At 34.7% G+C, this 22,691-nt stretch overlaps 2 protein-coding genes, 1 long non-coding RNA gene and 1 pseudogene across 9 annotated transcripts; 3 read left to right on the plus strand and 1 right to left on the minus strand.

Moving 5' to 3' along the window:
- The first annotated feature begins 1,354 nt into the window (after window positions 1-1,354).
- Window positions 1,355-3,575, plus strand: LOC145807081 (zinc finger BED domain-containing protein DAYSLEEPER-like). The gene is made up of 3 exons (XM_082905003.1): window positions 1,355-1,943; window positions 2,037-2,121; window positions 3,029-3,575. The coding sequence occupies exons 1-2, from the start codon at window positions 1,355-1,357 to the stop codon at window positions 2,102-2,104; spliced, it is 657 nt and encodes a 218-aa protein (XP_082761129.1). The 3' UTR covers window positions 2,105-2,121; window positions 3,029-3,575.
- Window positions 2,638-11,394, plus strand: LOC114271318 (NEDD8-specific protease 1 pseudogene; annotated as a pseudogene).
- Window positions 11,395-12,117: 723 nt separating this feature from the next.
- LOC114271347 (arogenate dehydratase 2-like) lies at window positions 12,118-20,934 on the minus strand. 7 transcript variants are annotated; one of them, XR_014350438.1, is made up of 5 exons: window positions 20,283-20,934; window positions 19,612-20,205; window positions 13,575-13,642; window positions 13,211-13,452; window positions 12,118-12,533 (listed from the first exon to the last, which is right to left on the minus strand). XR_014350438.1 is itself a non-coding variant. In XM_082905460.1 (5 exons), exons 1-4 carry the CDS (start codon window positions 16,010-16,012, stop codon window positions 13,229-13,231), a joined length of 264 nt encoding a protein of 87 aa, XP_082761586.1. In that variant the 5' UTR covers window positions 16,013-16,119; the 3' UTR covers window positions 12,118-12,533; window positions 13,211-13,228. The 7 variants fall into 7 exon arrangements, 3 of the variants coding, with proteins under 3 accessions (XP_082761586.1, XP_082761585.1, XP_082761584.1); XR_014350435.1 differs by having other exon boundaries at window positions 12,118-12,550; XM_082905460.1 differs by lacking the exons at window positions 19,612-20,205; window positions 20,283-20,934 and adding an exon at window positions 15,959-16,119 and having other exon boundaries at window positions 13,211-13,288; window positions 13,371-13,452.
- Window positions 13,935-15,931, plus strand: LOC145807387 (uncharacterized). The gene is made up of 3 exons (XR_014350440.1): window positions 13,935-14,093; window positions 14,536-14,607; window positions 15,290-15,931. It is a non-coding gene; the product is annotated as an uncharacterized LOC145807387 (long non-coding RNA).
- Window positions 20,935-22,691: the final 1,757 nt, after the last annotated feature.

Raw genomic sequence — 22,691 nt, forward strand, 5'->3', positions numbered from 1 at the left:
GTTTTTTTTAGTTTGTTTTATTATTAAAATACTATATATAATTATATAGTATAATATATATACACACTTATTACTTGTTGGATTTTATCCTCGACAGGTTTTTCTTTTATTTATTTATTTAATTATTTTTGGGATATAATATAAATTATATTAAAATATAATATGTACAACAATTTATATATAAATACTTAAAATATTTAAAAACACATAGAATCATTTATAAAATAATACAAATTAACGAATTAATAAAATATATTTTAGCAGACTAAATGTGTAACATTAAAGCTCTGATTACACCCCCCAATTTACATTTTGTTAGTCTTCGAGCAAAACAAACTAAAAAGAAAAGTAAATAAAATAAAATAAAATTTATCCATGCCATTTTCGTAGGGAATACGATTGTATTTAACGTATGCAACTAGCCTTTGAAGTCCTAAATTTACCTTATGGACGAGTTATAATCTCACGAGTGTTTATAGTGAATATACCCACAAAATTTAATTTTTTTTATTTTTTATTTTTTATATAGAGTTTATGGAATCTCTACAATCGAAATGCTAGAAGCCACAAGAAACATAAGTGAAAAGTCATATATTTGGACGAGAAAGCAAAAACAAAGATTTTATCTTGACCCTTAGATTACGTGACAAGTATAATTTGAATTATTGAAATCAAATGTATCTCTAACATATTTTGAAACATTTTCAAAAACTCTTGTACTATATTATATAGATTTAAAAAGTATGTTATTTCTGTAAATAGTTTAATTTTTTAGAATGTCATAAAAATAAAAATAAAAACTAAAACAAAAAACAAACTCAGGCAACGTTGTTCGATTGCTTATTTTTGACCGTCGGATGTCCCTTACTTAGATCATCAGTCACCGTGGGATCAAAACCCCATAATCTAAAAATATCTCAATTTTTTCTCTCTCGCTTCTTCCATTATCAGCATAATTGATCATATCTGATCGATTTCGTCTCTTTCATAATCCTAGCTCTTTTTCAAGATCTCTCTCTCTGTCTCGTTTTCATGATCTCATCGACTCCGTGTACTGCTATGTGGTCTTCTTGCCGACAAAGATGGTGGACTCTCTCTCTCTCTCACAAGACTGTAGTTCTGTGATGGAGTTTTAATGGTCCACACTCTCATATTGAGTTTTGAACTTTTGTCGAGTTTGTTATTCTGGGTCGTATTTTGTTTGTTGATTCAGAGAAGCAACTTCAAGTACACCAAATAGAAGATAACAGACCATGGATAATATTATTATCCATGGATTAGGGATGGCAATGGGGATCCTACCCTATGGGTATCCATGGATATCCAATCCAAATATATTGGGCAAGTTTGACAAATGTTGGGCAAGTTTGACAAATATTGGGTTGTTATACATGGTCTTATAGGGGTTGCTGTTGTACTTGATCCTAGGTACAAACTTAGTGTGTTGGAGTTCTATTTTGATAAACTTTATGGAGATACAGCTGAAGAGGAAATTGCGAAGATTCGCCAACTTTGTTATGACTTGTTGCAAGAGTATCAAAGAAAACTTAGTTTAGGGACTGGTACTAATGTTGAATCTTCTACAAGTTCAAATTTTGGGGATTCAGAGGTAGTTTCAGATTATGATTTGTTTATTAGTAGAAAGCGAAGAAAAAAAGTCAACAATGTAACATCAGAGTTGGACCATTATTTAGAAGAGGATGTTGTGACAAGAACTCCCAATTTTGATGTGTTGACTTGGTGGAAATCAAATGCATCGAAGTATCCAACTTTACAGGCAATAGCTAGGGATTTTTTAGCTATTCCGGTATCTACTGTTGCTTCTGAGTCTGCATTTAGCACTAGTGGTAGATTGGTGAGCCCGTATCGAAGTAGACTTCATCCAGATACTTTGGAAGCATTGATGTGTGCACAGAGTTGGTTATGGGCTATAGAGATGCAAGGTACTTGAATAAATCAACATATATTTATTTTTAAAATAAATATATTTTTATTGAATAGTCTCAATACTTAATTTTTTTCTTTTTATTTTTCAGGAAATTCAACATTAGAATCAGTTGGTTACGCCACTATATATGATGATATGGATGTGAATCAGAGTTGATCTTTCTTTTGCATTAGGTATGCCTTTAGTACATTGATTTTATTCTTATTTGTGAGTTTGTTTCCCCTTGACTTTTAGCTGTACTAGGAGAATCTCTTGCACTATGAGCATGATTTTATCTATTTTTGGTTTCTATAATAAGTTTATATAGATTAAGTCTTTATTTTTATTTATTTGTTAATCTAGCATACTTTTCACTTTAAATTTGTAAGCTCTACTTATTGAATAGTTTGTGACAATTTTCATCTCAGTAAATAAATAAATACATGCTTCTTTTGATGTTTGCCTCTTACTCTAAAGGTGATTGTGGAGAAGGCTGAGAGAAGTGATATTCCCTTGTGATTGTTTGAACATATTCTGCTTGCTTTATTTGTTAAGCTTACCTGAAGAAATGATTCAACAAATAAAACTAGTGTTGGGTGTCCTATTTAAATGGAGTCATGGCATATTTTGTGGCTTAGTGTTAGTATTAAAAGATAGAGAATCATCGCTTAGGATATAAAATTATTCAATGTTTTTCACTTACAGATGATATGGCATTAGATCCATATTTTGCATTAAAGGATCAAGTAGTTTCTTTTAATACTCGTATAAAATGCAATAGGCTGATTACATTTTGATTTTTATGTTCAAAACATCCCATAGAATTCTGTTAGTATGGAAGCAATAATCATTATTGTATGGCTGTCAGTATTAGATTTCATTTTCATTTCCATGAGTATAGGGACTGTCTATAATGTTTATTCTGTTTAACAAATTTATATACATATGCACTTAGTACATGAACATGCCTATCAACATCAAATATGCCTTCATTATCTCTTATTGTCTTGGAGTATTGACAATTTCAGACTGCATTGTACTGTAATGTGTAAGATTATATAACTCAAGTGAACATATGCATTTAAGGTGCATGCTTTACAGGTGAATTACAAGTGAATTACAACCATAGTTACCACAAGTGAGTATATGTATTTAAGGTGAATTACAACCATAGTTGCCACAAGTGAATTACAAGTTACCACAAGTGGAAAAATTTGCAGTCATGTTGATGCAGCACTAGGAAGAAGAATAAATTGGGAATTACAATTCCAAAACAACTCTCAATAATCAATTGTTCAATATTCATCAATAATCTTTATTATCCTTGTGTAGGTTTTGTTGATGGAGGGTTGCTGCTGTTGGAATGCTGCTGCTACTGGAGTGTTGCTACTGTAAGAAACTTGTAAAGACTTAAAGTTGAAATGTCAAAGAATGCACTTTGTTGAGTTGGGAGCTGAAATGTCAAAGAATGTGCATTGGGAGTTTAATGTGTTTTGCTTCTAGTTGAATTAAGCCTTACTATGAACATCTAACTACTTTAATTATTCTGTGCAATTCATTTATGATGTTTAGAATTACACTGATAGATACTTTAACGTACATGTGTATTTAGAGTGAAGTTATCCATATGTGGGTTTTGGTTGGCAAAGAGTTTTTTGACATTATTTTATTGGTTCTGTCTTTAAGATCTTTGATGTGCATTTTCATTTGTTACAATTTTTTTAATTTTTTTTTCAATTACTAAAACTTATTTGATTGTCTCAAAATTATATATTTGATTATTATAAAACAAACTTTTTAATTAATTAATTAATGTATATTTGATTTTGTTGTTGAACAAAATAAAATAAAATAAGATTGAATGTATATTTAGCTTTTGTTGTGAATCTTAAAAAAAAATAAGTTGTTAACATTAAATATATTAAAATAGAAAGAAAAAAGATTGAAGGTATATTTAGCTATAAAAAAAAAAAAAAAGTTGTTAACATTAAATATATATACTATCCACCCAAAAAAACATTAAATATATTTAAAAAGAAAGAAAAAAGATTGAAAGTATATTTAGTTTTTGTTGTGAACCTTAAAAAAAAAAATGTTGTTAACATTAAATATATTAAAAAAGAAAGAAAAAATATTGAAGGTATATATTTAGCTTTTGTTGTGAATCTTAAAAAAAAAAAAAAAAAAAAAATGGTTGTTAATATTAAATATAAAAAATAAAAATGGGGATTAAAGTGGGTTGGGGAAAATCCAAACCCATTAAGAAATGGGGAGGGTAGTACCCATGGGGAATGGGGAATGGGGAAAATTTATTATAGGGGAATGGGGATGGGGAATTAATACCCACCCCATTAACCCCCATTGCCATCCCTAGATAATATCAAATTTGGTGATTTTTATTTTTATTTTTTTGGTTGTTGTTGTTATTGTAGTTTTTCCATATTATTTATTAGATCTACAAAATCGTGCCATTAGGGAAAGTATAGAATAATTAATAGTAATTATTTGGATCTCCATGATTCAATAACGTCGTAAATTTTTGTTAAATAAAGTATTCTTCATCTCACTGTTGTGATTTCGTATCCCAAATTCCCAATATGCAACTGTTATAATGCTATCATCTTATTACCCAGACGAAAAGGGGTCATCTTTTTTTTACTTTCTAATCAGAAAAGAAAGCAATGATATAGGAGAATTATTTGGCAGGCCTAGGGCACGACCACGTTTGTTATGATTGGTAGAGAGAGTGGGATTGATGATTTTGTGGTGGGTGATTGGGGAACATGAGCGGCATGGTGAATTGTGATTGGCCACCAACAAATAATTTTTCGTTATATAGGGCTCACATGTAGCTGATGTATCTGATAGTCAATAGATGTCCGTAAACCCTAACAATTTTTTTGGTAATATAAGTTTTCATGGTTTGTGATTTGTTTTTGGGCCTGTGGTTGTATTGGTATTGTTTCAAGTATGTGTGATTGTATGATTTTGTTGAGAAAACCAAATGAGAGAGACATTGCAGTTGAATTTAATTATGCTGACATATTATAGCATTAGCAAAGCATAAGACTTGGCAATGCATGAGAGTGCATTAATGCATAAAGGAGCCGCGATTTCTGGCAGCACTCTTGTGATTCTTGGCTTTAATTCAAACAGGAAAAAGTTACCTAATTCTTTTCTTCGTTCTGTTTGGATGGTAAGAAATTGCCAAAAAAAGGAACAGAAACTAGTTGTATGTATGTTTGGTTATCAATCCATTTCTAATCGATTCCTTTTTAATCTACTACTTTCAACTGTTTGAATGATCAAAGAGAGCGTAAATTTATATATTATTTGGATGATTTGGACTTTTTTCACCAGAAATTTGAGAGTATATGTTTAAAGACCCATCTAGTTGGTGGCATGCCTCACCATCATTCACAACTTGGTTTAACTTTCCATTGAAGTTTTGAACTACTTCATATTTATGCTGCAGAATTTTTTTTTCATAAAGAATATATGCATATATATATTGGGGATGGTAGGCTCTTGATTCTAGAAGCCTAACAGGTTGGGCCAAGATGGGTTTCCTTTTTGTCTAATAGTAGCACTGACTTTGATGATTGTAAGTTATTGGGAGGAAAAATGCAATATTTAGAAATCCTGTCAAACTAGTGGCAAATTGTTTAAAAAGTTTCCAGATCATTGATAAATTTGGTGTATTAATTTTGCAAAACAAGTTCCTAAGCTGTATTAAATCCTTATGACAGTGGAAATTTTTGACAATGGGATTTATTTAGGTGCTCCTGCTGTTATAGGCATAGACAATAACCACACAACTTTTTTGGTCAGCGATTCTAACCAATGGGATTTATTTAGGTGCTCCTGTTGTTTTAGGCATGGACATTAACCACACAACTTTTTTGGTGTGTTAATTTTGCAAAACAACAAGTTCATAAGCTGTATTAAATCCTTATGACAGTGGGAATTTTTGACGATGGGATTTATTTAGGTGCTCCTGCTGTTTTAGGCATGGACAATAACCACACAACTTTTTTGGTTAGTGATTCTAATATTCGTTAGTGTAGGGGAGTTCATCTGAAAGTGAATCAAGGGAATGCTAGTTAACATTGATGCCAATTATTTCAGAGTTCAATGTAATAATTGTGAGCATTGCTAATGTAGGCTGTAGATTTGTAAGGGTGATTAAAAGTTGGTTGGGGATGATTTGTGGGATAGTATTACCGGTTTTCTTCTGGTCCAGCTAAATGTGGATCAGAATTTAACACTAGGAAATTTAGAACTACAGATAATTGGAAGAAAAGAAAAAAAAATAAGATAAAGAACGAAATGATGTTGAGGAAGTAGGAAACCGAGGTAACCATATATTTGGTTCCTAAAGCATTCCCAATGGCGGAGGTTATCACACTTACTAAAGAAAGCTTCTCAAGTTGTATATTCTCAATTAAACATTCCTGAAACTTCAAAAAAGGTGATTGAAATCTTTCATGCTCATTGCTGTAGACTGTAGTGTGGAAAACTCCCCTTTTACTAGAGCAATGGGAACACTGGCATGCTATAATATTAGCCTAAGCATTAGGCACCATTTTATCTCACAAAGTTTTTGCGATTCTGGTACTGCAATTACTTTCTCTCGGTTAAATGGCACAGGATCGTTATTTTTAGTGTTAAGCCTCTTAAAACCTATCTTCCATACTTGTCTAAGTTGATAATCATGACATCAAGAGTGGAATTTTGATCATGTTTCACAAGGAGTGGGCAAGATCATGTATGAGATGTCATGGTAGAAAACTAGAGTCACTAAATGGAAGGCCAGGTTTTCTTGCTCATGTTATTGGCTGAGGCATTGGTGAAGTTAAGTTCATTTTGGGGTTTTCCAGGTCATATTGATGGCATTAATGCACAGGGGGTAGCAGGGTCACCAAGTGGAAATTGTCTTTGGCACATGTAGTCACCAACCAAAGTAATTGATTGCCAAAGGTGATTTGGGGCACTTGTAGTGGGATGGTGGAAAGAGGTGGCGTTGAAAAGACTGTTTACAAGGTCCAATTGTACAGTTTTTTTTTTTTTTTCCCGGGATAATTGGGTATCCGGGTAAAACCCCAATAAGAAAAGGTAGAAAAATGACTTTTTTCTTGTTTTATCTTTCCAAATGTTCCTTGCTAAGCTTTTAATCCTTTCTAAATCTTAAAATATCTTCAAGTATTGTGGTTGAAACCTTGAACGTTACTTATCGGTGTAAACATAAATTTCAGAACATAAACCTTACACTTTGGATCATTTACCATGTGTATTATCAAGAAATCAAGACAAAATGACATACCTGAATCCATTGATGAACGGTTAAACGGAAGCGTGATTATCAATGAACTCTTTGTTATTGATTATGTTATTGCCTTCTAATCCTTTCCCCTTTGGTGCCTTACGTTTTTCCTTGAGAGGATTTAGAAAAAAATGGCAGTGTTCTTATTTCCACTTGGGAAAGAATAGGGACCATAACCTTTTAAAGGTTGTAATTGGTTTTCAAAATTGAAAGGTTGTAGAAGTTCAAAAGGAATGAAAACCAACTTTAACCATTATTGGTTTTAATTTCTATTTATTGGTTTTCAAAACTGAAAGGTTGTGGAAGTTCAAAAGGAATGAAAACCAACTTTAACCAATATGTTTTAATTTCTATTTCTGCCCCTCATAGAAATAGAAATTATACAACTAGTATCTACACATTAGGTCCATAACACATATACCCTTAAGCCTATTAACTAAATTGAATCACTTAAATTGTAGGCTTCTTATAAATGATAACACCACATTTAATTATGTGGTCCCATTGAGACATTATCTAACAATCTCCCACTGGACCACATATGTATCCTGAAAAATGTGCTTAACTTTAGTGAGCTCAGAAATTTGTTATCATAACTTGAGGGTATCCAAACAATCTTGTCCATTAACTATATTAATATAGGATCAAAGCGGTCTTCGTTACATCAATCGTAACTCGTCCCACCAATGGTCACGTATACTAATACAGCTAAATGACATAGATCAATCATGAATGCGTAGCATGGAAATTACATGTGATGTGATCCATACATGCCTATTTCCAACTGGTCCTACTTAACTTTATTGAGATCAATACTTCACAATACGTAACAGAGTGTAATAAATTGAATATTTCATTTCTGCAGAAATTAATCTAATTACATAGATAAAACTCAAGGCTGACATAAAGCAGTAATATAAATACAAACTCCCACTAAACCAGAATGTTCTCAAATAGAACAACACCCATCTGAGCAGTGTGCTCATGAAAGACCTTGGGTGGTAGTCCCTTCGTAAGTGGATCCGCTATCATGGAGTTTGTCCCAATGTGCTCTATGGAAATCTGTCCACTCTGCACTCTTTCTTTTACAACTAGGAACTTGATATCAATATGCTTTGATTTTGTCGAGCTCCTGTTATTATTGGAATATAAAACTGCAGACTTATTGTCACAATATAACTTAAGTGGTCTTGCAGTGCCTTCCAAAATACGCAACCCAGTGACAAAATTCCGCAGCCATATCCCTTGGTTTGATGCCTCATAATATGCTACAAATTCTGCGGCCATGGTGGATGAAGCTATGAGCGTCTGCTTTGCAGACCTCCAAGAAATTGCTCCGCCAGCTAACAGATAAATATAGCCTGATGTGGATTTCCTACTGTCTTGGCATCCAGCAAAATCGGAGTCGGAATATCCAATGACCTCTAACTTATCCGATCTCACACTTATGCTCACATTAAGTTACCAAACAGATAATCTCTAAATAAATTAATTTAATGACAACATCTCAAGATACCTAGCACAACATTAACGCCAAGCCTTTGGGTAGTGATATTAACTGTAAGTGGTATTCTTGTTGTAATGATCAAACATTGACAATAAGTTATGTCAAATAACAAATCTATCTTTTGATGGATTTATTATTCACATTAGGTTTTCTTGACAATTGGCACATGTTTATCACCACAAAATGTGTGTGTAATTCTGCCAAGTCTTAATCATGTCTTTGGACTGATAAATACCCGTATGAGATACACAGACATGAACTTCAAAACATTCCATATAAAACAATCTAGACAAGAGAGATCACTTTTGTGACATCTTGTTTGAATTGACTTATATTGAGAATGTTAGAAAATTAAATTTCTGTAGACGTTGTATGAAATTACATTAAATTTAAAGATTTCTAAATTTGTGACCCCGTATATGTTATATAATCTGCAGCAATTCTAATTATATATATACATATATAAATAGAATTGACGGGTCCAAAAACAAATAGTTTTTTTTTTATGATGTTCAAAATTAAACCGATCAAATCGCAAGATATATCTATATATATATATATATAAATACATGATGTTCATCCTCTTGAGAGAAAAAAAAAAAACTGCCCACCGAATCATTTTACAATTCCAGAAAACAGATTGCCATTTTCACAGAACAAAACAGGAAAAAAACAGAATTTACTATCCATAAGAAAATTCAAAATCTGATTCCAGGAAACTAAATAGAATGAATAAAGCATATCAATTCTGATAAGACACATGATATGCTAGCTCTGTTACCAATTGTTAACATAAATTTCAGAACATAAACCTTACACTTTGGATCATTTACCATGTGTATTATCAAGAAATCAAGACAAAATGACATACCTGAATCCATTGATGAACGGTTAAACGGAAGCGTGATTATCAATGAACTCTTTGTTATTGATTATGTTATTGCCTTCTAATCCTTTCCCCTTTGGTGCCTTACGTTTTTCCTTGAGAGGATTTAGAAAAAAATGGCAGTGTTCTTATTTCCACTTGGGAAGGAATAGGGACCATAACCTTTTAAAGGTTGTAATTGGTTTTCAAAACTGAAAGGTTGTGGAAGTTCAAAAGGAATGAAAACCAACTTTAACCATTATTGGTTTTAATTTCTATTTATTGGTTTTCAAAACTGAAAGGTTGTGGAAGTTCAAAAGGAATGAAAACCAACTTTAACCAATATGTTTTAATTTCTATTTCTGCCCCTCATAGAAATAGAAATTATACAACTAGTATCTACACATTAGGTCCATAACACATATACCCTTAAGCCTATTAACTAAATTGAATCACTTAAATTGTAGGCTTCTTATAAATGATAACACCACATTTAATTATGTGGTCCTATTGAGACATTATCTAACAATCGCGGGGGTGGAGTTCTCTTGGAAAAGACAACAAAAATTCGTATGAAGTGCAAGAAGATAGCTCGAGTCTTTTTTGTACTCGGCTGTCGGGAGTTCATACTATTGCTGAAATTTATCTTGCAATATGAACCTAGGCAAAGGTGAGAAGACTGGCATTGATAGTGTTAGACTCTTGGCAAAAATCGTTTTAGACTATAATCTGCATATTTTGGCTCTCCGATATCTCGCCAAATTTCAACAAACTATAGTACTATCAGCTTTATTTGTCTTCTTCCGTAATCATTTAATTATGAAATTCAGCCACTACAGGTTTTTTTTTTCCCCTGTACATATTTTTTAGCAAAATCGACATATTTCACCACGTATACATATTGACATCTACAAGACGAGGAAATCTGCAGCAGATGAGAAGATTATCAGCTACAATGATGTTGTACTCAGACGATCAGATCTGAACATTCTCAGCGGTCCATATTTTCTAAATGATCGCATCATTGAATTTTATTTCAGTTATCTTCCTTCATGCTATCCTTCCGAGGAGATCCTACTGGTTTCACCTTCAATTGCTTTCTGGATAGCAAACTGCCCAGACATCGAAAGCCTCAAGGATTTTGTAGAACCCCTTAATCTCTCTAGTAAGAAACTGGTAATCTTTCCTGTCAATAACAACGATGACGTGACAGAAGCCGAAGGTGGGAACTGCTGGAGCTTACTTGTGTTTGAGAGAAACGCAAATGTATCCGTGCATCATGATAGCTACGGAGGACTTAATGCTGGGCATGCCAAACAGCTTTACAGAGCTATTGTTGGATATATGGGGATCTCTGATATGGCATCAGCTTGTAAATATGTTGAGTACTCTAAAACCCCACAGCAAGTGAATGGCTATGATTGCAGTCTATACATTGCTGCTATTGCGGAAGCTATATGCAGCTGGTATGAAAGCAAAAGTGAACCGAAAGATCTTTTTCTACGATGAATGAGCAGGTTAATCCATCTGTTGTTGCCGAGATGCGCAACTAGATTTTGGGGCTAGTAAAAAGCTTAATGGCCATGAAGTGAAAATCTTGAATTCCATTGGTGTTAGTTCAAGTTTCAGGAATTGCAAGTCTTTTTTTTCTGTGACTGTTAGAATATATTATAGATTTTAATAGATTATAGTTTATAGTTGGATTATAAATTTAAGTTTCAGAGATTAGTGTTTGTTTAAGAAAGTTATAAAATGACTTTTTTGTTGTGTAATTGTCTTTTTTACCCTTATTAGTTTTTGAGATTCAGGAATAGAAGGGAAATGAGGGATGGACCCTTTATACAAGAGCATGATGGTAATATTTGAAAAAAAGGAGATTTGTAAGTGAATTTTCAATAGAAAACAACTTCTGTAAGCAAAAAGCTTACTAACCTGCCTTTCAAATCTACTTGTAATTTGATCTTAAATTAACTGAAATAAGCTGAATACTTGTTATTTTGGCTTGTCTCGAGACTCTAACACGGTTGTGTTGCAATTAAATGTTTTGATCTTCTTGTTCTGTTACACTGAAGATAGGGAACGAAAAATGAACAGTTGAGTTTTTAAAAAGTATTTATTATTATTATTATTGTTTTTTTGGTCAAAAAAATTATAAATTTGTTTGATGAAAAAAAAATAAAAAATAAAAAATATTCATCATTTTTATATAATTTTATTTGTTTTGGGAAAAATTAATTATTTTGGTCAAACTAGTTTCTATTTTTTAAAGAAAAAAAAACAAAAAACAAATTGTTACATCTATATTTTATAATGAAAATATATGTGAATATTGATGTTATTTATTCATTATCATCTCTGGTTAGACAGTTTCAACAGTTTATAAGGATGTTGAACACAGTTATTCACGTTCCAAAAAAAAAAACAAAAAACTTGTGGATTGTTTGTTTTGTAAGTTCATTTAGCATATCATATCATAAGCAGAGCAAAAATGGTGGGGAATCTGATTGTCATGACCAATTTTGCTTTCAAAAGTCATCAAAATACCTCAAGTAGAAGCATGAATTTTGAGGAACTAGACTGTTTTGAGAGTAATCATATAGTACAAGCTTATTGGTACAAAAACAGAGCTCACATTTGTTCCCCTTTGTTTATACAATCTAATATGAAGAAGAAAATAAAAAATCAATAAAACAAATGCACCTTGAAAAGTGAATAGTACAACTTTAGTTTTGACTGATGTTTCAGAATGTTGTGAGAACACAATCTACATATCCATCTAAGATGTAAGATGTTGATTAGAATCTCTACTTCCAGCAGTGCACAAACATCTCAAATTTCTGTACAAATTTGACGTTGAGACCAAAAACAAAATTAGGATGTCTCTTTGGCCCAAAAAAACCTTCCATGAGCCCTGCATTATCACAAAATCTAATAAAAACAAAAAGACAAAAACAAAACTTTACAAGTTACTCATTCGGCTTTACAATCAAAAGTTACACATTACGCTCTACTTGCAAAAGCCGGTTACAGATGTCTAGAAATGTAATCCAGAAAACACAGAAAGGAAGACAAAAAGATTATTAGTTGTAGCTAGCCAGTCAACTATATAATACTCTTCTAGCTAGTTCCTGTCCTAAATCAGTTAGCAATAGATACACTTGGACGATTTTTGTGGTGTAAAGCTTCATTTACCTTATAGCTTAGCAATAGTTTTAGCTTCATAGAGAAAATGTTTTTAATATATCAACATTCGTTACAAAACCAAAATTAGTTGGAGCACTTGTCACGCCCTGGGTAAAACCAAAGACAATCCTCACTTGGAGCACATTAGTTTTTTGAGCCAAGCTCAATCAGCCTATAACTTTGGAGTAACTTGGCAAGGAGCTCATCATTTTAAACAAGTTTGGGAGACTCAATATCTAAATGGATTGCTAACAACCATATATCTGCTTAGATAAATACTACGGAGTTTTCAGGCCTTGTAAAACTTCCAATCATTTACACGACTTCTTTCTAATACAAAATGACAAAATCGATTCTCTGTGAAAATTTACTTTGCCTAATTAAAGATAAATAATCGATTCTTACCCAGGGCTTCAGCATCATTCATGTCATGCTAATGTCTGATGGGTAACTCCCCAGCACTCTCAAGAATGTAGCAATCTCCTGCCAAAGGAATACATCTTCCTATATCATCTACAACTAAAATTTATATTTCAAAGCTGAATGATAATAAAACCGACTACACCTTTAGATGCCCAAGGGCATTCTGTGCTTTCTGGTCAGCCATTGATGCTTCAAAATCCACATAGAATAGATAAGGGAAGCGCCTGTATGAGTATATCAAATGCATCAAGCAAATAGATAAGCAAAACAGTGTGTGGAAACCAATACAATCATGAAAGTGTCAAATGCATAAAAATGCAAGAGACAAATTAGGCAAGATATTTACTTTGGAAATCCATTATTGTTATCGTCTAGTGTTTGCAAGGCCTTCTTCTGCAGTGGGCGACTTTCAATCTGGTTCAACAGCAAAAAAACAACAAAGGTTGTCGGCATGGCTGTATCCAATTGGGATGCCCTGGATTTGACATGTTTCTTGGTAGGAGTAACATGAAACTCAGAATTATGGACGTATTCATTACTCCCAAATAAAAAAGGGAATTCATCTATGGTTGATTTCGTAACAAATGTAAAACCCAAGTTATATACGTAGAATTATTTTTGGATAAAGTAGTAATTAAATAGATTTGTATGGGTAATTTAGGAATTTTAAGAAATTAGGTTAATAACCCTTTATGTAAAAGAAGAAAAACAAAAGAAAAAAAAAAAGAAAACAGAGCCTCGTGAAAACGCTGCGGAGGGTTTGGAGGCTGCTGCTCAAGGGTTTGAAAAACAAAAAAAAAAAAAAAGAAAAAAGAAAGAGAGGGAGGATTCATACAGTAGTGGTTTTGCTTTATTCATCACTTAGGTAAGATTTTATTGTATCCCTATCTATGAATTTAGTGTCAATATATCATTAGATGATTTTTTGGGCATATATGATTATATAAATATATTGATATAGTCTATGTTGGGGTGTCGGTTTGCCTGACTTTAGAGTGTATTTTTGCATTCCGTTTGGGTGGTTCATATTTTGAGATTGATATGTGATAAGTTAAGGTTAATGGTGGTGTAATTTTGGGATGCAAGTTTGGCTGGTAGTAATTAAAAATTTATATATGTTTACAAACAACAATAGAATAATGTAAGTTTTGAAAAATTGTTCAAGCCGTAGTGGCTCTGTTTCGGTGCTGAGGTTTGGGAATTACTGATAGACTATAGGATTAGCTTTTTTTTATCATAAAGAAAAGAATGATGGAAGCATTATGGTGATCAATAATAATTGTTTATGTGATGTAATATTTTATTAGGTTTGTGAGATTGAGGTGGATCTTGGTAATTTGAGATTAGCTTGGGAAATATTATTTTTTTAAGCGTTTGAGGTAAGTAACCCTCTATCACTGTTGGTTTATTTTTATTCCTATTGAATCGTTTAAAATTATAAATATTTAATTATAGCCTTCATGTTCTCTTAAATTAAAATATGGGTCAAGTATAAAACAATATAGAATATTATTATGAAAATTATTTGAATATTTTGTGAAACTAGTCTGAAAATTGTACCAAAGGTTTATTCTGAAAATATCGAATATTTTATTTAAAAGTTGTGCATTGTTTGAATTTTAAACATCACTCTAATCTGACTACGATTTGGACCCTAGCCAATGAGGGTTATTTATTGGCACAGAACTAGTTTCTTTTGGGATTTTACCACCGGCCTATGTGTGGTTCTGGGCCTTGTCATGGGCTAAGTGACCGTAGTCACCAAGACTTGGGTTTTGTGAATCGCATCATTGAACCATTTGAATATTGAACCATCGATTTGGACAACGGAATTTCTTCGAATTATCTCATTGTCTTTTCAATTAGAATGTATTGCTACATTGTTTATTTTCAACTATGAAACCATCTTACAAAATAATTGTTTATTTATTGAATTGTAGCAAAAATATATTTATTGGTTATCGACTATTTTTTTTTTTTTGTATCCTTGATCCAGCTAGCAGTGATGGTTGGTTATTTACTGCGCTGTCTAGCTTACCCTTATTTGATTTTTTTTTTCAGATTCTGAGGAGTAGAGCTGCGCGGGGTTTTTACTTGTGGGAGTGTCGAGAGTAGACTATAATTTAAGTACTTGGATTATTATTTTGTTAGTGGATTAAATTAGTGGACTTGGTGGACAATTTCATATAAGAATAATTTATTTTTATGGATTTTGACATTATGATAATTAAAGATTTAATTTGAGTATTTTACATTATTGGTTTATGTGATTGGATTGGACTCTTAGCCTTGCACGCTCACTTAAATGAGTGTGCGGCGTTGTCACGGAGCTTGGGGCGTGACATTCATGGATATAGTTGTACCTCATAAAACGACTTCTTTCTTTTGTCTTTTGTGGAATTATTCCTTTCTTTTAGAAAGAAATTCATGGATACATTTATTTTCGTTCAAAACAGATCTGATATTTGTATATCAGGTCTTTTAGAGAGTCCCTTTTAGATTATATCCATATCTGTTCAAAACAGATCCGATATTTGTATATCGGGTCTTTTAGAGAGTCTTTTTTAGATTATCTTTGTCTTTGTTTATGTTTTAGGATGGAACAAATTATTCTAATTTGTCCCCACCAACGGATTAGTCCACATTTTTCACAAATTTTATGAACAAAAGCTCTTATTTTCATCAAACTAACAAGAAGAGACAACTAAAATTCCCGAGAAAGGAACATAACTTAGTTAAGTTAATGTCTCTCATTGCAAAAATAACAAGTGCCTTGAAAAGCATTCTAGGACCTTCCTCCAGCGAGAAAACTATACTTGTATAAAAGAATAACAACAATGGTTAGTGAAACATACCCACTGAAAATTTTAGAAACTCGAACATTTCAAAGCAGATATGGAATAGAATCATGGTAAGTTATCTTGCACAATAACCGGTGATTCGTAAAGTGAGATGCTAACCTTGAATAGCCTATTTGTGCTAGGAATTATAGGTTCTCTTGCAAGAACTAGAAATCGAGTGACATTATTAGAGTCATCCTATTGAAGACAAAGCGTTATTGACTTGATGCAATCATAATATCAACAACGAAGCAAAGTTCATAACTAAACCAGTAATTTTAGATAGCAACCTGAATTCATTCCGTAGATCCTTGCAGCAGTAGAGGTAGCAACTGGTCCTGTGTCGTTTAGTTTGTGGAAAGTAACAAACTATAGACATGAAGAAAATTTAGGTTACAGTCATAGACAAACCATAATTAGTTCCAAAAGTGTAGAGATTATCAAGAAAAGTTTTATAAACACAAGTCTATGACCAGAAAATGATTCATATGTATTCATTCAGGCTAGTCCAAGTTAAGTGGCCTGGGAGGCCTTTTGTGCAAGACTACCAATGGTGGTATCCAAGATTTGGAGAAGCTAGCAAACAATTGGCTAACTGCCAATTTTTACCTACCTTTGCTGTGATAAGATATCTGAGCCATGCCTAGTGTCACGACCCGCCAACGTGACCAAGCCAAATTGTCCAACAGGAGGAAATCTCAAGAAAATGAGACTAGTGAAATGGCTTGGAAGCTCCTGGAAGACTTGAGAAAGTATGAAGACCATGAAGGATGCTAGAGGGTTCTGGAACTCTCTAGATTGGCTACAAGAATAAAGGCTATGGGAGCATTGCCTAGAAAACTCTAGAACAATATAGAGAATTGTACTCAACACTAGAAGCTTGTACATAAGTCTTGTATCTTCTAGAATAGGCTCTTTGAAAGGATGAGGGAAGGATCTAGAATCCCCTTCATCCATATAGTTCTAGAATAGTCTATTAGATGTAATAGGAGGAAGTGTCTAGAACACTCTCCATTAGTATGGTTCTAGAATAATCCTTGTAAGGCTATATAAAGGGGAGGCCCTCATTTGGCCAAACCACCCAAGTGTAATCACAAGCATTCAAGTAATACAAAGCTAGCATTCTCCAAGCATTCTCCAAGTCTCTCTTGTGTGTGTACAATCCCCTAGCTCCCTTCCACAAAAGGCTTACTTAGGTGCAAGCAAGGCGTGCTTCAAGCATCTAAGGCCGCACGGTTGGCTTGGAAAGACTGAGGGTTGGTTCAGAAATTCCAAGGCCGTGACAGTTGGTATCAGAGCGGGTTACGAAGGCGTCGTGACTTGAGGACGGAAGGGCACTATGTCGGGAGTAACTCACACGGAGGAGCACCGCGGAGGGGAGATTGCTGCTGATTTGGGCAAATGGGCAAAGTGGGCTAAGGATATGAAGCCCAGGCATAACTGCTTCCTTTGTGATGAGCTACATTGGGCAAGGGATTGTCCTAAGAGGAGGAGTCTCATTGCAAAGCTGGAGGAGCAAGAAAGGGAAGAGCAGTCTTGCATGGGATCTCTGCAGCTGCTTGAAGCGAAGCCTACTGCATCAACCCAAGGGGATAAGGGTTTGATGTACGTAGAGGGCAAGGTCGATGGGGAGGCAACCCAAGTCATGGTCGACACCGGGGCATCGCACCACTTCATCAATGCGGAAGAGGCCAAGAGGGTTGGTCCGAACCTTGACGGGGGTCAAGGATTGATGAAGATGGAAAACACCAAGGCAAAGCCTGTGGATGGCATGGCTCGAGGGGTCGAGCTGCACCTTGGTGTGTGGCGCGAAAAAGTCGACGACTGTGGCGTGGTGCTGGAGATCGAGTTACCGGGAGAGTTCAACATGGCGATGTTGCCTCGCGACAACACTAGGTGCATTATGGACGGGGGTCCTTACATGGTGCCAACGGTGGACAAAGGAAAACCAAGAAGGCGCAAGTCAAGGAGAGAACCTGCGACTTCAAAGAAGGAGACGCGACGAGGGCGTCGCGAGCATAGGTGGGGGAGAATGTCACGACCCGCCAACGTGACCAAGCCAAATTGTCCAACAGGAGGAAATCTCAAGAAAATGAGACTAGTGAAATGGCTTGGAAGCTCCTGGAAGACTTGAGAAAGTATGAAGACCATGAAGGATGCTAGAGGGTTCTGGAACTCTCTAGAATGGCTACAAGAATAAAGGCTATGGGAGCATTGCCTAGAAAACTCTAGAACAATATAGAGAATTGTACTCAACACTAGAAGCTTGTACATAAGTCTTGTATCTTCTAGAATAGGCTCTTTGAAAGGATGAGGGAAGGATCTAGAATCCCCTTCATCCATATAGTTCTAGAATAGTCTATTAGATGTAATAGGAGGAAGTGTCTAGAACACTCTCCATTAGTATGGTTCTAGAATAATCCTTGTAAGGCTATATAAAGGGGAGGCCCTCATTTGGCCAAACCACCCAAGTGTAATCACAAGCATTCAAGTAATACAAAGCTAGCATTCTCCAAGCATTCTCCAAGTCTCTCTTGTGTGTGTACAATCCCCTAGCTCCCTTCCACAAAAGGCTTACTTAGGTGCAAGCAAGGCGTGCTTCAAGCATCTAAGGCCGCACGGTTGGCTTGGAAAGACTGAGGGTTGGTTCAGAAATTCCAAGGCCGTGACACTAGCTACAGAGCAGCAGCAACAGCACAGAACAGCAGCAGCCATGCCTAGCTACAGAGCAGCAGCATCAACCAAGGTTGCAGCCTTAGTCACCAACACAACAGCTCCAGCTCCAGCTCCAGCTCAATGAAGCCTTCCAGCTCAAGTTGATTAGTCTGTTAGAACTATAGTTAGTTAAACTGTAAGTAGTGTGGTTAGGTTAGGCAGTTAGTGGTTACAGTTATATCATTGCATCACATGCATATATAATGCATAAGAACCCTCTGCATTACTTAATGAATGAAATGAAGCTCAATTTCTTTATGCTGCACCAGCAGTATCATCCACAGCTTTCCTGACCATTCCCAACCTTGTTAGTGTGTTGTACACTGTACAAGAGCCTGAAATATTATCAAGTCTCAAATAAAATTCTTGATGTACAACAGCAATAAAAGAGATTATGAGAATAATAGCAAACCTGTGGATGGCTTAGAACCATCTTTAGGTCTTGAACTTTAACGCCATGGTTAGCTAGTAAACGATGCCTAATTTGTCCCCACCAACGGATTAGTCGACATTTTTCACAAATTTTATGAACAGAAGCTCTTATTTTCATCAAACCAATAAGAAGAGACAACAAAAATTCTCGAGAAAGGAACATAACTTTAGTTAAGTTAATGTCTCTTATTGGAAAAACAGCAAGTGCCTTGAAAAGCATTCCAGGATCTTCCTCCAGCGAGAAAACTATACTTGTCTAAAAGAATAACAACAATGGTTAGTGAAACATACCCACTGAAAATTTTAGAAACTCGAACATTTCAAAGCAGATATGGAATAGAATCATGGTAAGTTATCTTGCACAATAACCAGTGATTCGTAAAGTGAGAGGCTCACCTTGAATAGCCTATCGGTGCCAGGAATTATAGGTTCTCTTGCAAGAACTAGAAATCGAGTGACATTATCAGAGTCATCCTATTGAAGACAAAGCATTATTGACTTGATGCAATCATAATATCAACAACGAAGCAAAGTTCATAACTAAACCAGTAATTTTAGATAGCAACCTAAATATCTTCGACAAGTATATTCATTCCGTAGATCCTTGCAGCAGTAGAGGTAGCAACTGGTCCTGTGTCGTTTAGTTTGTGGAAAGCAACAAACTATAGACATGAAGAAAATTTAGGTTACAGTCATAGACAAACCATAATTAGTTCCAAAAGTGTAGAGATTATCAAGAGAAGTTTTACAAACACAAGTCTATATACCAGAAAATGATTCATATATATTCATGCAGGCTACTCCAAGTTAAGTCGGCCTGAGAGGCCTTGTATGCAAGACTACCATGGTGGTATCCAAGACTTGGAGAAGCTAACAAACAGTTGGCTAACTGACAATTTTTACTACCTACCTTTGCTGCACCAGTAGTATCATCCACAGCTTCCTGACCATTCCCAACCTTGTTAGTGTGTTCTCACACTGTGCAAGAGCCTGAAATATTATCAAGTCTCAGATAAAATTCTTAATGTATAACAGCAATAAAAGCTATTATAAGAATAACACCAAACCTGTGGATGGCTTAGAACCCTCTTTAGGTCTTGAACTTTAACGCCATGGTTAGCTTGTAAACAGTGCCTGATTGCAAGTTTCACTTCCCCAGCTACATGCAACCTGTGCCGAAGTAAAAGGTCATAATTCCTGTAGATGCTTCCCCCAAGAGAATTCTCAATTGGTAAAACTGCTATATCTACAAGCCACCGTTCAACGGCCTGCAATCGGAATAACAAAGAAGAATAAAAACCTTTTTAGTCCATCTATAACGAAGACCTGTAATGAAGACAAAGATGTGGGCAGCTGTGTGTATTAAAAGCTGAAATTGTAATCCCGGCATGGCTAGAAGTTACAAACAATGCTTCTTACAACACAATCCTCTACCACACAGTATCTGAATGTATTAAAAAAATGAAACATTGAAATGTATAAGCTTGAGAAGCATAGAAACAGAAAAGTGCAGAACTTAGCACTTCAACTAGTTCAAGATGTGGAGGCTTAATAGCACACAATGAGAATCTATTTAATTTTTAAGGAAGCAAAGAAATACGATGCGATAAAGAGGGCATCTTCTGTTGATAATTTTGGAAAATCATTACATCCGTTGCTTGCCTCTTCAAAACCTCAGATCAGAAGTTGCACGTGAAATCCTTAAAAAAAAAAAAAATCTTTCATCCCAATGCATTGTAGATTCAAATTATTTCTAGATGTTTGCCATACAAATTGGCAAATTTGTGTCATAAAATTCTGTTTCACTGTCCAATATCACACAGTAATATACCCAAAGGATAAAATGGTCAGGCTAGCTAGCTCAACTTAAGAGCTTAGAACTTGTCAAGCAGTTAGTATTCCTTCTCCATTGCTCCCAGCACAAGCTTAAGAAATTGCTACTGTGTCACTGCTTAATATAGAAATGTAAAACCTATTTTTTAAGAAAGAGGAGCAGTTCCAGTTCTAAAACTTCAAATGAATTTATTTGAACACTGGGATTCACATTAGTCAAAGATTGAAACTTACTCCGTTTTAAGCACTAGGCAACTCGTTAAACTTACTTTTAATATAAAATTATTTTACTATCTTATAATTTAATATATATTATATAAAATCATTATATGATAATTACACATTTATAGCACAATATAACTAAAATTATCAAATTAAAAAAATAATTTAACTAAATTTATTATAGCACAATTCTTTTCTGTGATGCAGAGTGGGATCAGTTGGTTCTTATTAAATGAATTCTTAGATGTTTTGAAACTCTCTCGGGCCTTAGAATCAATTATCATAAAAGTGTTGTGTGTGGGGTTGGTGTGGCTGATGAGCTTTTGTTGTCTTTTGCAAATCTTCTTAATTGTAAGGTGCAAAGACTCCCACTGAAATTCCTGGGGCTGCCATTAGGAGCCAATCCAGGTAGGAAATCAATGTGGAAACCTGTTCTTGACAAAGTCAGAGTTAAGCTTGCAGGGTGGAAGAGGAAATTACTATCTTTCTCAGGTAGGCTAACCTTGATAAAATCTGTTCTATCCAGTCTCCCTGTGTCCTACCTCTCTCTATTTAAGATGCCAGAAGAAGTTGCTAGAGAAATAGAGAAGATTGAAGCTGTGTTTCTGTAGGGTGGCAATGATCTAAAGAGGAAAGTTCATCTAGTGAAATGGGTGGAGGTAACAAATAGTGTCAATCAAGGGGGTCTGGGCATAAGAAGGATTAGAGATGTGAATACTTGTTTACTACTCAAATAGTGGGGGAAATTTGGGAATCAAGTCAATGCACTCTGGAGAAGGGCTATCTACAGCAAGTATAAAATTAAGGAAAATTGTTGGCATCCTCTACTGAGATCCCATTATAAACATTCTAGATTGTGGATTGACATTATCTCCATTGGGGCCTATAGCAGGAATATCTTCAACTTCTATTTGGATAATTGTCTACTTAAAGTGGGGAATGGGTCTAGAATCTCATTTTGGCATGACAAGTGGTGTGAAAGACTGCTTCAAATCAGAATTCCCTCTTCTCTACAACCTTTGTACTGTCAAGAAAGGATCCCTTCATCATTTCTACCACAGGAAATCTAGCTCATATAATTGGAATTTTCCATAAAGAAGAGAGCTTTATGCTTGGGAATTACATGAAGAAAACAGACTTGTCAATGTCTTATCCTCTTCTTCTCCTCTGTGTCTTGAGAGTGTGGATTGTCAAGTTTGGGCTAATGGTTCTTTCTCTGTCTTTGCACTTTATTCTTTCAACAGCTCTCTGCTTGGCCCACAACTCAGAATTAGCAAGTTTGTCTGGTACAATGCTCTTCCCCCCAAAGTTCTCTTTTTAGGTTGGCTAGCTTGGAAAAACAGAATAAAGTTAGCAAAGTTTTTGCACAGAATAGGCATTTTAAGCAGCAGTGCATCCTCCCTCTGCCCTTTCTGTAGACT

Source organism: Camellia sinensis, chromosome 14 (genome assembly GCF_055761805.1).
Source record: "Camellia sinensis isolate YWXY chromosome 14, ASM5576180v1, whole genome shotgun sequence".
Taxonomy (NCBI): Eukaryota; Viridiplantae; Streptophyta; class Magnoliopsida; order Ericales; family Theaceae; genus Camellia; species Camellia sinensis.